This window comes from Erinaceus europaeus, chromosome 21, assembly GCF_950295315.1.
Source record: "Erinaceus europaeus chromosome 21, mEriEur2.1, whole genome shotgun sequence".
NCBI lineage: Eukaryota > Metazoa > Chordata > Mammalia > Eulipotyphla > Erinaceidae > Erinaceus > Erinaceus europaeus.
In genome coordinates, this window is record NC_080182.1 from 36,278,894 (window position 1) to 36,296,925 (window position 18,032).

The 18,032-nt window shown below is 43.8% G+C and overlaps 1 protein-coding gene across 1 annotated transcript in view; it reads right to left on the minus strand.

The window, feature by feature from the left end:
• The window catches only part of HACL1 (2-hydroxyacyl-CoA lyase 1), a 53,190-nt gene extending 36,728 nt beyond the window's left edge, over window positions 1-16,462 (minus strand). Inside the window, exons 1-5 of the mRNA XM_060180843.1 lie at window positions 16,351-16,462; window positions 16,055-16,159; window positions 4,870-4,910; window positions 3,306-3,386; window positions 1,710-1,782 (exon numbers count right to left, since the gene is read on the minus strand). Coding sequence (XP_060036826.1) covers window positions 1,710-1,782; window positions 3,306-3,386; window positions 4,870-4,910; window positions 16,055-16,159; window positions 16,351-16,440 — 390 coding nt within the window. The 5' untranslated portion in view covers window positions 16,441-16,462. The remainder of the gene's footprint in view (window positions 1-1,709; window positions 1,783-3,305; window positions 3,387-4,869; window positions 4,911-16,054; window positions 16,160-16,350) is intronic.
• Between the last annotated feature and the right edge of the window lie 1,570 nt (window positions 16,463-18,032).

An 18,032-nucleotide genomic window follows, 5' to 3' on the forward strand; every position in this document is an offset into this window, starting at 1 on the left:
GAGGCAAGATGCAGAAAATGCACTACCTGGGCCTTCAAAGTCTATGCAAGGCAATTAAATTCTGCCCTAGATTCACAAAGCAAATCAAAACAAGATTCTATTGTCATTTCTCAGACTGTCAGAAATGGGTTTTTTTGTTGGTTTGGTTTTGCCTCCAGGGTTATTGCTGGGGCTCGTTTAAGCTGTGCGCTACCGCCAGGCCCCCAGAAATGTTTTTTTTAAAAGTCTGATAATTCCCAAAGTCTATCACAACATGGGGAAGCAGGTACTTTCTTACTGCTGATGAGTTTAAATGCGAAGAGAGCTTGGCCATAGCTACTAAAAATTTAAATGAGCATGCCTGTGGGCCCAGAAATGTCATCATCACATCTAGTATTTTACATTAATGTTAAGTCATTGATTTAAAAAAATATATCTATTTAAAATCTCAAGTTATTAAAATTCCTGGTTCACTGGGGCCTGGTGGTGCTCACCAGTTGAGCACACACAATACCAGGCACAAGGACCTGGGTTCAAGCCCCTGGTCCTCACTTGCAAGGAAGCTTTATGAGTAGTCAAGTACTGCTGTGGGTGGTTCTTCTTCTTCTTATTCTCCTTCTTCTCCTCCTTCTCCTCCTCCTCCTCCTCCTTCCTTCTTCCTTCTTCTTCTTCTCCTCCTCCTTCTTCCTCTTCTTTCTCCTCCTCTTCTTCTCCGTCTTCTTCCTCTTCTCCTTCTTCTCCTCCTGCTTCTCCCTCTTTCTCCTTCCTCCTTCTCCTTCTCCTCTCCCTCTCTTCCTCTCTCTTCCCTCTCAGTTTCTCTAACTAACCAAAAATAAGTATTCCTGATTTACCAGTATACTTTGCCTAATGGTCTTAAATGTGCTTATCCGGTGCTCAAATAAACTTGTGTCTTGAGTGTTGACCATGGACTTCCTCCTTTTTGCTTTATACAGATGTGCTCAGAAGAGAAGTTGCTGGAGGGTGTGGTGTACTTCCAAGTATTACGGGGAGATAGCAAGCTGTGTACAGTGACAACAGTCCCATGAACCCGACTCACTCCCATAAAGTAGTGTGAAAAAAACAGCACATCGTAGACAAATCCTTTCACACTTTGAAACCAGTTTTAACTGTTTTCCTTCAGCTTTCTAAAGTAAAAATAAAATTGTCCAGTATCCACTGATATTTTAAGTAGGTTTTTTTTTTCCCCCCTTAGCCTTTTTATTCCACTGAGAGTCTGAGAAACATGGTCCCTTCGCCTTCTTATTCCCACAGCTCTTGGATTCTTCTGAAGAACTTAATTCTCCGTGGCCCAGGAGATGGCACAGTGGACAAAGGGCTGGAATTTCAAGCATGAGGTACAAGCAGGGTACATCACATGTAGCAGAGTGATGTCTGGTCCTTTCTTTCTGGTCCTACTAACTCTCTCATTAATAAATAAATAAATAAACAAATAATTTTTTTTTTAAAAAAAGAACTTATTTTCTGTCTATCATAAAGGTCGATTTCTTGGAATGCTGCTTCTCAGCAGAGCCTAAGCTTTTTTTTTTTTTTTTTTTTTTAATCCACAAGGAGACAGCCTTACAGTTAACAAAAATACCTTTAATTTACCTGAGGTATTGGTATTTATGTGTATTGATCATTCGTTAGACAGATTTTATTTCTTCCTCATAAATCTTAACAGTGTGTATTTCTGTGACTAAACTCTAATGGAAAATCTGAAGAGATGGTACCTGAGGAAACTCCTGGAAGGCTCCCATGGTCTCCTGATTCCTTTCGGAGGAACCACCAATCACAACCAACGGCCTGAAATATTCATTTTTAAAAGAGAATTACACATGCGACCACTATGCAAAATATTCAGCAGAAAGTCCAATGAACATTAAACACCCAAATGAGAATGAAAAGAAAAAGATGGTCATATTTTCCCCTTAAAAACTTAAACTTAGGGTTGGTAAGAGGCTTGGCCCTCAGTGCACTGAAGGAAGCTCCGGTACTGAGGCACCTGCTCTCTGCGCCTCTAACTCCTCCTGTGTCCTTCTATCTGCAGAAGTCAGCCTGGAGCAGTGAAACTCCAGTGATGGCTACAACACTCTGACTTAAACGAGATTCAGGAAACAGTCAGATGTGGGGGACCCCTTCTTCAGTTTCAGAAAGATCTGCAGTATGTGGAGAACTGTTTGGCGTGGATGCTGATGCTCTCAATATGTTAAGGTGTGAGACAAATATTTATATCCTCCCTACTATTCTTGGGATTGAGGGGGGAGAAAGGTTGTTTCCCCACTTTACTGAGTTTATTTGGAAACACCAGAATGAGAAGAAAAAAAAAAACCTCCTGGGAGTCGGGTGGTAGTGCAGCAGGTTAAGCGCACGTGGCGCAAAGTGCAAGGACGCTTGCAAGGGTCCTGGTTCGAACCCCCGGCTTCCCATCTGCAGGGGAGTTGCTTCACAGGCGGTAAAGCAGGTCTGCAGGTGTCTGTCTTTCTCTTCCTCTCTCTGTCTTCCCCTCCTCTCTCCATTTCTCTCTGTCCTATCCAACAACAATGACATCATCATCAACAACAATAATAACTACAACAACAATAAAAAAAAACAAGGGCAACAAAAGGGAAAATAAATACATTTTTTTAAAAACTCCTAAGTGTCAAGTCTTATATTTCTAGCAGGTAAAAAAGGCATAGCAAAAGCTATGCAAAAAGACTTTCATACCTGAGGTTCCAAAGTCCCAGGTTCAATCCCCAGCATTATCATGAGCAGAACTTTGAAATGCTTTGATAAAAGCAAATCATTAAGTAAAATTTAGAAAAAATACAAAACATATATATATATATATATATATATGACAGGCTTCAAGTAGATAAGAAAGAGAAAGACAGAGGCTGGGCAGTGGTGCACCTGGTTAATCGCACATGTTACCATGAGTAAGAACCCACGTTCAAGTCCATGCTCTCAGCCTGCAAGGGGAACACTTCATGAGTGGTGAAGCAGGGTTGCAGGTGTCTATCTTTCTCTCTCCCGCTGTTCCGCCCCCTCCTCTCTTGATTGCTCTTGTAGTGTTAACACCAGAGTACTCCTCAAGTCTGGCTTATGGTGATGCTAGGAACTGAACCTGGGTCCTCAGGGACTCAGGCATAAAAGTTTTTTACATAACCATTATATGGTCTCCCCAGCCCACCTCCATATACTTGTCTTAATTTGATTTTTAAGTAAGCCATTCATTCCCTCAAACACTTGTTCCCAAGTTTTCCCACCCCAGATGAGTAGCTGCTCCACCGGGTAAAATATGGGCAATTTTAGGACGATATTTTCAACAATAACGAAGTAATTACCAACAGTTGATGCTTGCATTTGCCATACCACCCAGGGCATGGATGAGACCTGGGCCAGAAACAACCAGACAAACTCCCGGCCTAGAAGCAAAGCAGAATTTATTTTACTACAGGCAAGACAAAGGGGACATCTGATTCATATAACTTTAGAAGAAAACACAGCAACCCTTTTGACTTTAAAGGGAGGGAGGACATATAGATCTTTACTATAACTGATAAAGCAATTATTAAAATAATGTTTGAATTATTAAAATAATGTTTGAAAGAGAGAAAGATGTCAGTCTTGCAGCAGAAGTTATCTATCATTTACACACTGTATTTCACTACCTTCCTCCTGTTCTGAAGTGATTCTATTTGGGCTAAATCAGTTGAACTGTATTCAGAAACAAATTGTTTTATGCTAACTATATGTTTTTTTATTGGGCAAAATGCATTGTTTAAAACATCTTAAATAAATGTCGACCAATCCTGGACAGAAAGTGATTCTGAAATGTCGAGCTCTGTCCAGTTTTTTTTTTCTTCATTTTACTGGGGAGTAAATGGTTCACAACACACTTAACACGTGGGTACCTGCTTTGAAGTTTCTTTTTTTTCCTTCACTGGGGGATTGTTTTACCGTCGACAGTAAATACAATAGCTTGTACACACATACCATTTCTCAGTTTTCCACAGGACAATACAACCCCCACTAGGTCCTCTGCCATCATGTTCCAGGACCTGAACTCTTGCCCCACCCACCCCAGAGTCTTTTACTTTGCTGCAATACACCAATGGGTACAGCCTTTTATCTCCTCGGGGCAAGTGTCTGCAAAAGACCCTCACTGCCAACTTTGAATCTTTCCATCATCCATACATCAAGATGGAATACACACATTCTTGACCCCTCTCAAGCCCTCCCTCCCCAGAGTCCTTGACTTTGGTGCAATACATTCCACTCAGTGCAAGTTTCACCTTGTATTTTTCCCTGTTTTTTGTTGTTTAAGTTCTACTTGTAAGCAAGGTCATCTGGAACTTGCCATTCTCTTTTGGGCTTTTCTCACACACATATATATATATATATATATATATCTTGACTTTTTAGCCACTCGTGTTGTTAGACATTGGATGTTTCCAATTTTTGTCTGCTCATTTTCTTTTCTTACTTTTTTATCTTTACTTTTCTTTTTTATTCCCACTAGCATTATCGCTGGGGCTTGGTGCCTGCATCACTCCATGTTCCTGGTGGACTTTGTTGAGAGACAGGAGGTAGAGGGATAGAGAGACAGGAATAAGGAGAGACACCTGCAGCCTTGCTCCGCCACCTGTGAAGCCTGGCCTTGGCAGGTGTGGATGCCATCCTCAGCCTGGTAAGTGTGCTCTAACAGCTGTGCCCCTGCACACCCCGATTTTTTCTCTAGTTGAATATATATGCTTTACCCTTCATGTGGCTTCCTATGCCTAAGGCACCGAAGGAAAAGTTATTTTCATATAACTCAATTTATCATCTTATAAAATAACCTCTTAAGCATTTGTAGTTAAGACAGTGTTTAAAAGGAATTGAACTAAAACATAGACTTTGCTTTACCTGCCTGTCAGATATCCAACCGCTGAGGCAGCATAACAAGCCTACAAAGGAAAAACACTAAGACATAAAAGCATGTTGAAGCCCTCACAGTAAGTACAGTTACAGAAATGTACTGGTCACCAAGAGACAAGACCTTCGTGGTAAAGGAGGAGTTCAAATAACTTTTATTTGAGTAAGTACATTTTAACCTACAAATTTCAAATAATGGCTTAGGTATGTACTCTTCTTTTGTTTATTCAAGAGCAATCTGTCCACAGATGTCGTTTACAATTGCTTCAATATATGGAGTATCATAGGAATGCTTCTCTTTTTATTCTTGTTATCTGTGTGTTCCTCTCGTTCATTTACTAATCTCACTCAGGACTTAACAAATCCATTAACGTTCTCAAGGAACCAACTGGGATGCTGTTTTTTTTTTTCAACTAATTTGTTTTCTACTTCATAGATTTTTTTTTATAGTTCTAATTTTATGCCTTTTACTTTTTCTAGCCACTTAAAAATATATGTACAGAGCACTCACTATCTTCTTTTCTATCAAGCTATCAGAAAATGACTTTTCACTTAAAAAGAACTACATATAGATTTACATGTACAGAAACAAAAGTTAACAAAGTTTATCCCTAGGTTAAAAAAAAAGTATTGTTTTTTTTTTTTTTTTACTTTCCTCCTAATACTTCTCCTTTTTTATTTTATTTTATTTTAATGTAAGGGAGAGAGTAGAGAGACCAGAGTACCGCTCATTTAAAACTCTTTTCTCAAAGCATTGCTTTAGTGAACGTCTGATGTACCAACTTTTCATTATCACTAATACAAAATATTTTACATTCTGACTCCACCTTCGATGCATGAGTTAATCATGCCCACAGTAATGTCCCTTTTTTCATTTCTGATATTGATCATTTGCATTTTTCTCTTTTATTCTTTATCAGTTTATCTTAAACGTTTATTGATATTTTGAAATATTTTTATTGGTGGGATTAATGATTCATAGTAAATATGGTTGTTGGCACATGTGTAAAATTTCTCAGTTTTCTGCAAAACACTCTCCCCCCCAGCCTAGGTCCTCCTCCGCCGTCCTGCACCAGGACCTGAAAGTTCCCTCTGCCCCTCTGTTCCCTCACCCTTTACTTTGGCACAACACACCAAGCCCAGTCCAGGTTCCACTTTGTGGCTATCCTTTCTGTTCTCATTTCTCAACTTCTGTTATTTTTATTGATCTTTTCAAAAGTTTGTAAACTAGTAAATGTACCCCTTAATGTAAAATATTGGAGGATTTCTATCCCTCTGCTATTGAATGCCAGTTTATTTCTACATGGTCAGATGTACTTTATGTTTCCAACCCTTGAAGACTTGTTGCAATTTCTATTATGGTCAATATAGAGTTAGTCAGCACTTTATGCAGTGTCTGGGGATGAACTCAGGACCTAGCATCTACTTGATACCATTGAGCAGCCTCCCAGCCCAACTTTAAACAAATAAAGGTTTTTACTTTAAAGAAAGAGAGCAGAAGAGAGGGAAGAGGTAAGGGAGGGATGTCAAGACACCACAGCACTCACTACTCTTCCATCCACCGAGCTCCCCCAAGACTGCCCCTGGTGGACATTCATGGTAAGGCAGGAGCTCTATCCCTTTATTTTATTTTATTTTATTTTATTTTATTTTATTTATTATTATTTTTTTTCCCTCCAGGGTTATTGCTGGGCTCGGTGCCTGCACCATGAATCCACCGCTCCTGGAGGCCATTTTTCCCCTTTTGTTGCCCTAGTTGTTGCAGCCTCGTTGTGGTTATTATTTATTGCCATTGTTGAGTTGCTTTATTGTTGGATAGGACAGAGAGAAATGGAGAGAGGAGGGGAAGACAGAGAGGGAGAAAGAAAGATCCTCAGATTTCACTTTAAACTGCACATCAGCTCATAGTAGAAAGAAAGGAGAGATGTAAAATTAGAGACACGGTAATTTAGGAAAATGCTCCAGAGCCCTACCGCATTAGGGAAGGACAGAAACGGGCTGGGGGTACGGATCGACCTGCCAACACCCATGTCCAGCAGAGAAGAAACTGTACGAGCCAAAATTCCCACCTTCTGAACCCCAAAAACAATTGTGATCCATACTCCCAGTGGGAAGACGACCAGGGGGCTGTGAACTCCAACTCCATCAAGACTCAGAGAGAGAAGAGGAAAATAAAGAGAATGGAATAAATAAGGAGAGGAAGGAAGGACAGCCAGAAGTAGTAGGTGTGACTCATAAAAGAAGAGAACGCTGCCCTCAACGTGGGTCAGCAATGGTACAGAATGTTCCATCCTCCGAAAGGAGGCTGGACAACATACTCTGTGCTAAACCTGAGGAAGATGGGTCAATATTGGGGCAGCTTGGAACGTTCCTACTCATGACCACAGAACGTGAGCCCAGATCTACAGGGATGCAGAGGTCACGCAGGCTCCTAAGCTAATTATGGGCCCCAGACCACATCAAATCGATGGGGTTTACAGTCAACAATATTTATACCCCTTTCCCATATTAGGGAGCTACTCTCTTCCCTGATCCAGCTTTCTGGTCCTTTTTCCAGCCATGACAGCATCTCCCCAGACTAGAACTTGAATCCACCGCATATCAGAATTCAGGCTCAGGGGCAAAAAGAAAAAGGGGAAAAAAAAAAAAAAAAAAAAACTAGTATAGCCACAGACCCTTTGGAATTTAACTAAAATATGCCTACTTGCTATCTACAAAATGGAGGACACCCCCCCCCCAACTCTTCATCTGCACTATTCTAGACTTTAGGTCCATGATTGGTGAGCAATTTGTTTGGCTTTGTATGTTAACTCTCTTTTCAGCCACCAGGTTCCACATGCCAGCATGATGCTGACCAGACTTCCCGACACCAATGTGTCCCAGAGTCCTTCCCCACTAGGGAAAGAGAGAGGCAGGCTGGGAGTATGGATCCACCTGTCAACGCCCATGTTCAGCGGGGAAGCAATTACAGAAGCCAGACCTTCCACCTTCTGCATCCCACAATGACCCTGGGTCCATGCTCCCAGAGGGATAGAGAATGGGAAAGCTATCAGGGGAGGGGATGGGATACAGAGTTCTGGTGGTGGGAACTGTGCGAAGCTGTACCCCTCTTATCCTATGGTTTTCTCAATGTTTCCTTTTTATAAATAAAAAATTTAAAAAAAGAGAGAAGGCAGGGTCATAAAAAATGGGCAGATAGATAGATAATACTCAACAAAAGTTGAATCATGGCAAGAGATGGGCTCATTCAGTAATGGCCCTTTTGGTCACTAGCACACCGCCTCATCATCTGGGGCCCTAGTCACAGTGCAGCTATGGTCGGGCTGACCCAGTTTCCAACGGGAGCCCCGAGCACAGCTGCTCTATGCAGAGGGAAAGGTCCTGGGAAGGCCTGGAAGAGGGCAAATCTGTACAGATATAGACAGATAGTTGTAAAGATGACAGTTAACCGGGCGGGGGGAGACAGCATCATGGTTATGCAAAGAGACTCTTATGCCTGAGGCTCCATAGTCCCATGTTCAATCCCCTGCACCACCATAAGCCAGAGCTGAGCAGTGGTCTGGTGAAAAAAAAAAAAAAAAAAGACAGTTAACCCACATCTGCAACCTTAGGAGAACTATAGTGGCTTACAATGAAGGGAACGGAGGGTTCAGAACTCTGGTGGTGGGAACAGTGTGGAAATATACCCCTGTGTTGATCTGCTTCTAATTCTGCTTCTAAGACCCCTTCTGTTTTGATCATCACATTAGGTTCGTTTGCATTGCTTAACGCTGTGGTCTATTTACATAATCATTGTTTTGTTTGAGATCCGCACTGGTTTAATTCCCTCTGGTTCACTCTCTTTTTCCACTCCACCCCCTCTCCTAGTCACATCCTGTTTGCCACTGTTTAATCCCCACTGGTTCATGTGCTTCTTCCTTCTCCCCACCCTCTATCCTATGTACTTCCTCTTCTGACCTGACACTTCTGCCTCAGAAGATATAAAGGACAGGATTTTCTAATGAATAGAGATTGACTGATCGATTGCACTACATTCCCGCTCATCAATAAAGATTGAACTGCGTTCCCAGCTTAGCCATGAGTCCCTGGTCGTCTGTCTCCCGCCCGCGACGCTAGCCCAGCATGTTGGCACCCGAACAGGGACCCATTAAGTAATTCTGTAAATCAATATTAGATCACTAATAAAATTAAAAATAAGAGAGAGAGAGAGAGAGAGAGAGAGAGAGAATAATAGTCAAGCCCAATCTGTGATCTTGGGAGAACTACTGTACTTTCCAATGGAGAGAATGGGGTCACAGAATTCTGGTGGTGGGAACAATGTGGAATTATACTCCTTTTCTCTTATAATTTTGTAAATCAATATTAAATCACTAAGAAAAGAAAAGGAAAATGCTAAATGCTCTGTCAAATAAATCCTGATCTGGGACATTATTATTTTTTTTTTTCCTCCAGGGTTATTGCTGGGCTGGGTGCCTGCACCATGAATCCACCACTCCTGGAGGCCATTTTTCCCCTTTTGTTGCCCTAGTTGTTGCAGCCTCGTTGCGGTTATTATTGCCGTTGTTGTTGTTGCTTTGTTGTTGGATAGGACAGAGAGAAATGGAGAGAGGAGGGGAAGACAGAGAGAGAGGGGGAGAGAAAAATAGACACCTGCAGACCTGCTTCACCGCCTGTGAAGCGACTCCCCTGCAGGTGGGGAGCCAGGGGCTCAAACCGGGATCCGGGATCCTTACACCGGTCCCACGTGCGCTTAACCCACTGCGCCACCGCCCGACCCCCGGGACATTATTTTTTAAATATTTGTTTACTTATTCATTTACTTTATTTGATAAGACAGACAGACATTAAGAGAGGAAGAAGGGGACTGCAGCAGGTTAAGCGTACATGGCACAAAGCTCAAGGACCCGCTCAAAGTCTTTCGCAGGCGGTGAAGCAGGTCTGCAGGTGTCTGTCTTTATCTCCCCCTGTGTCTTCCCCTCCTCTCTCCATTTCTCTCTGTCCTGTCCAACAACAACAGCAATAACAACATTAAAAACAAGGGCAACAAAATGGGAAAAATGGCCTCCAGGAGCAGTGGATTCATAGTGCCAGCACCGAGCCCCAGTGATAACCCTGAAGGCAAAAAAAAAAAAAAAAAAAGAAGGGAGTCGGGTGGTACCACAGCAAGTTAAGCGCACATGGCACAAAGTGCAAGAACCAATGTAAGGATCCTGGTTCGAGCCCTGGCTCTCCACCTGCAGAGGAATTGCTTCATAGGTGGTAAAGCAGGTCTGCAGGTGTCTTTCTCTCCCCCTCTCTGTCTTCCCCTCCTCTCTCTATTTCTCTTTGTCCTGTCTAACAACGATGACATCAATAACAACAACAATAACTACAACAACAATAAAAAAAAAAAAAAACAAGGGCAACAAAAAGGGGAAAAATAAAATGAAAAAAAAAAAAGAAATAATAAATTGGTAAATTTTCTAGCCTCCACTCAACTTTAATGTGATATGCTGAACTTGAAGGGAGCCATACATGGGAAATAAGTATAAAAATTAAAAATACATTTTATGCGGTAGCACAGTGGGTTAAGCGCAGGTGGAGCAAAGCGCAAGGACGGGAGGAAGGATCCTGGTTCGAGCCCCTGACTCCCCACCTGCAGGGGAGTCGCTTTACAGGCGGTGAAGCAGGTCTGCAGGTGTCTCTCTTTCTCTCCTCCTGTCTTCCTCTCCTCTCTTCATTTCTGTCTTATCCAACAATAACAATATCAATAACTACAACAATAAAACAAGGGCAACAAAAGGGAATAAATAAATAATAAAATATTTTTAAAATACATTTTATGAAGATTATTTTAACTGGCGCGCTTTCAATATGCTCAACTAAAGACAAGCAGAGGCTCTGGCCTGCTGCGGCATCGCTGCTCTCCACCAGCCCTTATCTCATTTTCCTTTCACATGTAAGGCCAAATTCACAGAGCTTATTTTATTTGACAAATCAGGGAGAAATTTAGGAGGAGGAGGGAGGGAGGGAGGGAGAGAGACAGAAAGACACCTCAGATCTGCTTTACCTTTTGTGAAGCTTTCTCCCTGCATGTGGGGACCAGGGACTTAAGTCCAGGTCCTTGCACACTTACTTGTGTACTTAACCAGGTGCATAGCACCCAACCCTGCAAAGTTCTACTTCTCTACCAAATGAAACCCACTTATATAGGCAGAAAACTAAATTCAGTTCTTTTTTATTATTATTAGTGATTTAATAATCTGAATTCAGTTCTCAAGCAAGCAGACTTTTCTCATTTAAATCCTGGCTCCCCTAGTTTTACGGAGTCCTTTTTTTCTAAGTCACTCTGTACCCCGGCTCCCTCATCCATAGTATTAACATAAGTCATAGCACTGCTGTGAGGATGCAATTGGTTAATATACATCAGGCACTAAGAATAATCCCTATAAACAGAAAACTCTCAATGCTTTGGCAACAGCCTACTTGCTAACAAGGATTTCATGAAAGACAAGTCACCACCAGCTAGTCCTCTTTCTCTTTAGCACAAACATACAGCTGGGTGACAGTTCCTTTTTTGGATCTTGCATGAGCTCTGAACCTACATGTTCTCGCACTCTTTCTTGATTATCCTGGCATTACCCTTAGTGCCAGGAAGCCCTCGGCTAAGTTTGTTGGGACTACATTCTATACTAGCACAAAAAATGTCTTTCTAGAGTGCAAATCTAAGTATGCTTCCCACCTATTTAGAGAACCTTTGACTGCATCACCCAATGTTCATTTATATATATTTTTTATTTATTTATTTTCCCCTTTTTCGGCCCTTGTTTTTTATTGTTGTTGTAGTTATTATTATTGTTATTGATGTCATCTTTGTTGGATAGGACAGAGAGAAATGGAGAGAGGAGGGGAAGACAGAGAGGGGGAGAGAAAGACAGACACCTGCAGACCTGCTTCACTGCCTGTGAAGCGACTCCCCTGCAAGTGGGGAGCCAGGGGCTCAAACTGGGATCCCTATGCTGGTCCTTGCACTTAGTGCCACATGCGCTTAACCCAATGTTCATTTTTTTAAAATTTTATTTATTTATTCCCTTTTGTTGCCCTTGTTGTTTTATTGTTGTAGTTATTATTGTTGTTGTCATTGTTGGATAGGACAGAGAGAAATGGAGAGAGGAGGGGAAGACAGAGAGGAGGAGAGAAAGATAGACACCTGCAGACCTGCTTCACCGCCTGTGAAGCAACTCCCCTGCAGGTGGGGAGCCAGGGTTCGAACCGGGATCCTTATGCCAGTCCTTGTGCTTTGCGCCACCTGCGCTTAACCCGCTGCGCTACAGCCCGACTCCCACCAATGTTCATTTTTTAAAAATATAAATTCCTTTTCCAGCTCAAGAGGAACTCTCCACAACCTTTCCTCTACCCCTTGGCTTATCTATCCTGTCTCACAGTCCAAGAAGCCTTGAGGCAATCTTGATGAAACCTCATAAATAAATATTACCTCTTATAGACAATCCCCTGTTTCTGGGGCAGGGGTAGACAGCATAAGTGTTATGCAAAGAGATTCATGCCTGAGGCTCTGAAGTCCTAGGTTCAATCCCGTGCACCACCATTAGCCAAAACTGAGCAGTGCCCTGGTAAAAAAAAAAAAAAAGAAAGAAAAAGCAACGATTCTACTCAAACAGAACCAGCAGCCCTTTGCCAGTGCTGTTTCTGACACACACACGGATTGTGCACCGGCTATGAGTTACGGCACTAGATATGCTTTTTCTGTGTATCTCCTCACCTTTCTAGACTCTGACCAGCTTGAAAGTCAAGACATAACCTCATTCTTCTTTTCTATCTCCTCTCACCCACAGGTTCCATATCTCAGAATATACACATATTTGCTGTATGAAAAAGAAACTGGATATCTAGTCTCTAGAAAAACTGTCAAATGCATGAGTTGCAAGCTCAGACCAACAGGGACTCAGAGGCCACCCAGGCTCTGGTGCTGAATATAAATATGCAGAAGGGCCCTGGGTCAGGTGGATGGAGGTAAATAGTTACTTCTATCCACAGAATATTTTCAAGAAGGGGAGCTACTCTCTGCCCTCTGACACCATTTTCTCAGACAATATTTTTATCCAACTTCATGCTAGCTATCAAACTCAAGGAAAAAAATACCATAGTCATAGGCCCCTAGAAACATGTCTAAAATGGATTTCCGAGCTTTCTTCCACCTTAAGATCCCCAATCTCGTAAGCCCTGTTCCTACTTTTGAGTTCCTGTTCAATAACCATTTTGTCTCACTTTATATCCTGCCACCTTCCAGGCACCACGTTGCAGACACTACCATGATTGGGGAGACGACCTCACCGTTGTGTCTTGAAACTCACCTCTCCAGAGCCCTACCCCACTAGGGAAAGACAGAACCAGGCTGGGGGTATGGATCGACCTGCCAATGCCTATGTCCAGCAGAGATGCAATTACAGAAGCCAGAACTCCCACATTCTGCACCAATTTTGATCCATACTCCCAATGGGAGAGAAGTGATAGGAGGAAGAGGGTAAGAGGGCTCTGAACTCCAGCTCCATCAGGTCCCAGAGAAAGGGGACAAAAATGAAAGAGATATTTGGATGAAGTAATAGGGTGATGTGTGGCTTGGAGGGGAAGAGAGGGCTGGACCTGGAAGTAAAGGGGACAAATATGTACAAATGTAGAGAGATAGCTGGAGAGCTGGCAGTTAGCCCATGTCTGCAACTTTGGGAGAACCATGGTGGTTTGCAGTGGAGGGACTTGGGATTCAGAACTCTAGTGGCGGGAATGGTGTGGAATTATACCCATTGACATGTAATTTTGTAAATCATTATCAAATCGCTAATAAAAAATTTTTGTAAAGAAAAAACGTCAAATGAAGAAAAAAAATTAAAAGGGGGTGGGTGGTGGTGTGCCTGGTTGAGTGTACATGTTACAAGGACCCAGGTTGGAGGCCCTGGTCCCCACCTGCAGGGGGAAAACTTTGCAAGTGGTGAAGCAGGGCTGCAGGTGTCTCTCTCCCTCTGTATTCCTCCTACCCTCTTGATTTCTGGATGTCTCTATCCAATTAAATAAGGATAATTAAGAAATTTAAAAAATAATTAAAAAATAAAAATTATCAAATGTAAGTCCTATTAATAGCTTAATATGCTCACAGAGAGGAAAGGAAAGATGTTGTTTCAACTAAAGAAAGTACTAAGTAGAAATTACATGAACACAGGCTGGTGAGTTTTGAGACCAGAAAAAAAAAAAAAAAGGACAATTCTTAGCTCTTACAGATAAGCAGTATCACGTAATATAAAGTGTAAAAAGCAGGAGTTGGGTGGTAGCACAGCGGGTTAAGCGCATGTGGCGCAAAGCGCAAGGACCAGCACAAGGATCCCAGTTTGAATCCCTGACTCCCCACCTGTAGGGAGGGGAGTTGCTTCACACGCACTGAAGCAGATCTGCAGGTGTCTGTCTTTCTCTCCCCCTCTCTGTCTTCCCCTCCTCTCTCCATTTCTCTCTGTCCTATCCAACAACGACTACATCAGTATCAACAACAGTAATAACTACAACAATAAAAAACAAGGGCCGCAAAAGGGAAAATAAATAATTAAAAAGAAAAAGTTAAAATTATTCCTATCTCTAAGGTAGAATTTTTTTTTTGGCCAGGGTTTCACTGCTCTGGGGTGGCCTTTTTTTTTCCTCCAGGGTAATATTGCTGGAGCTCACTGCCTGCACTATGAATCCACTGTTCCTGGAGGCTATTTTTCCCCTATTATTGCCCTGGTCATTTATCGTGCTATTGTTGTTAGTATTATTGTTGCTATTGCTGTCGTTGTTGGATAGGACAGAGAGAAATGGAGAGAGGAGGGGAAGACAGAGAGGGGGGAGAGAAAGACAGACACCTGCAGACCTGCTTCACTGCTTGTGAAGCGACCCCCTTGCAGACGGGGAGCCGGGGGCTCGAACTGGGATCCTTAAGCCGGTCCTTGCGCTTTGCGCCACGTGCGCTTAGCCCGCTGTGCCACCACCCGGCGCCCCTAAGACAGAACATTAACCTTAAGTCAGCACTGCTGACAGAAAGGCAAGGTTGGGTGAGTGAGGAAGTACTACGAATGGATAGCAAAATGTCAAACCTCTCCTTTTCTCCAGCTTCCAAATAAACTTCCTAAAAAGTTGGCAGTATGATGTCATGTAACTGGCACTGGACGAGGATTTAAGAAACCTGAGCTTTTTTTTTTTTTCCCTCCTCCAGGGTTATTGCTGGGCTCGGTGCCTGCACCATGAATCCACCGCTCCTGGAGGCCATTTTCCCCCCCCTTTTGTTGCCCTTGTTGTAGCTTCGTTGTGGTTATTATTATTGCCCTTGTTGACGCAATTCGTTGTTGGATAGGACAGAGAGAAATGGAGAGAGGAGGGGAAGACAGAGAGGGAGAGAGAAAGACAGACACCTGCAGACCTGCTTCACCGCCTGTGAAGCGACTCCCCTGCAGGTGGGGAGCCGGGGGCTCGAACCGGGATCCTTACGCCGGTCCCTGCGCTTTGCGCCACATGCGCTTAACCCACTGCGCCACCGCCCGACCCCCGCTTTTTTTTTTTTTTTTTTTGCAGCAGAGACAATCAGACATTTGTCATATGTAATATCCTTCACCTTACAAGGGCTACCTACAACCACACGAGGTTGGCGTTCACCCACTCAGTCACAGGATCATCTCCGGGTGCAAGCACCCCCTGAGCACTGGAGATAACAGATATGTCAAGAATAAATAATACCTGTGCATTCTTGGAGGCTCAGCCTAATAGAGAAATCAGATCAAATAGATAATAAGCAGGAATAAACACATAATACATAGTTGGGAAAGAGAAAGAAGAGGTCAGAATACAGATTGGGCAACTGTCCCTTTCAGTGATGACACTCTAGGCTTGGCAGAGCACAGTGCTGGAGAGAGTTTAAAAGTATGGACACTAGATCCAGAAGACCTGGGTGCAAACCCTGTAGCTGTCACCTGGGGCAAGTTAAGTGCTCTGTCTCACTTTTCTCACCTGTACATGAGCAGTAAGTACACTTCTGGATTCATGGGACTATTAGGATTGACACAGCAGGTACTATTAACGGTGGCCACAGTTGAGTGCACGAATTGATGCCATTATTTGTTGCTCATTTTCAATGATGCATCCAGCTCCGATCCTGCATACTTACCGCCTGCTCATTCCTCATCCCTATGTATTTGATGCCCAGTTCCTGAGCGGCCATGGCAATTTCGGTCACTGGGATGCCCACGATGCCAAACATGTACTTCACATCCTGAAGGTCAAGCACAGGGGGGTGAGCGCCTGGGCTCCTGTCATGCTGCCACCCCTCCACCCCCACAGGGCGCTTAAAGGGGACCCTCACTGAAAATCTCTGCTCTCCCCCACCCTCTGCTCTCGGTCTCCAAGACAACACCAGGGCTCCCGCCAGCTTCCGTAGGAGCCTGTCCCTCCGTGCGGGAGCACCTGTGATCTCAGGGCCTGGGCGATGACTGTAGCACCAGACACTTGCTCCTCGCCCGCGTCAGTGTCCGCCGCGGAGTCACCGTTCTGCATCTTGCACCTTGAGAGTGAAGACCCCGGCGCAGCAGCTCTAGCAGCTCAGCCGCGGCCGCCCGCCAATTGTAGACCCCCTTGCTGTGACTGACAGGAGGAGAGCCAAGCGCTTTAAAGAACGCGAAGGAAGAGGCGGGGCCAAGGGAGAGTGTAAACACAGGGTTCCGCCAATCAGAGCGTGCCTCCTTTAGGGACTTGGGGGCCCGCCCCCGTCTCGGGGCTCAGAGCGGCACAAGAAGGCGGGACAAGCAGGAGCCTGAGACCTATGCCAAAGCAGGTAAGAAGCCAACACTACCCAAGCTGCTGGTTTCAGTCCGGCTGCCGTCCGAGCCTTCCCCCGACCGCTAAGGGCCGGTGGCGCGTGCGCGTGGTCGGGACTGAGGGGCGGGGCTTGAGGCGGAGGGGCGGGGCGGGGCCGCGTGGGCTCCTGGCCCCGCCCCTCCCCGGGCCGCTGGGGCTGCGGTCCCACTCGCAAAGGCTGCTGGGACACGGGGGGGCCGGTTGGCTTAAGTGGTCTTGTCTACCTTCCGTGTGGTTTAGGATTTTACTCAGGTTTTTTTTTTTTTTTTGGACTTGTGCTTTCATAACTGCGGCTTTACGTTCCGTATAGCCTAGAGCACTACTATTACTCAAGTGCATAAGTGAGACTGTACTCTTCAATCTCTTCTTGTACACGAGGGCCCCCAACTTTGCAAGCAAGGGATCAAGTTCCTTGCCCAGAATCCTGGGATCCAAACTAGAGACTCGGAACCTTGAACTGTACCCACCGCTCAAGCCTGAAGCCCCACGAAATGATAAGGGCCCCTGGGACCTAGTTACCTTTGTCCTTGGCTTCCTCAAACCCTGACCTCTAACCAACACTTACTTAACTGCTCCCCATTGTTGTTACCTTTACAAATTCACCAGCTGGGTTTTTTTTTTTTCCTAATTCTTTTATTCATTCCCTACCTACAACCAGCCCCTGGATCCATTAACCTTTTAAAGCACATTTTTTTTCAAGAAAAAAAGATGCTTGGGCGATTTCTAATCTGACTTTCTCTTCGAAATGTGTCCATATTTTACTGGAAGAGTGATCTTTTATTAGCTAAAATAAACACAACTAAGTGCTTAATTGAATGTGATGGCCTGATTACTTTGTATGCACAGATAAGACTACAGCGTAGGCTGTTTGGATGGTAATCTTCTCTACTTCTATGTTGAAAGAATTGCTGACAGAATCACTCAGTATAAAGTATGGTTTAAGCTGAAGTCTCAGTTGGATCAGATCCACCGAGTTCAGAATAAATTATCCACTTAAGTCTGCCCTCTTGCAAAGCAAAGGATGAGATGGCTAAGTTTCCCATCACCTTTATACCTCTCAGTGAGATCGCACTGGTCCAGGGCCTGACGACTTAGCAGAAGGGAAGAGAATGCTTCCTTCTCTTCCCCCTCTCCCCCCTATTCCCCCTCTTTCCCCTCTTCCCCCTATATTCTTACCCCTTTAGGGATCTGAAGGCACCTGGAACTATTCCTTTCGTTTCAATTATAATTGCAGTATCCCGAGACTCTTATCATTTATCCAGAGCCCTTTGTGCAGACTTTCTAAACATTAA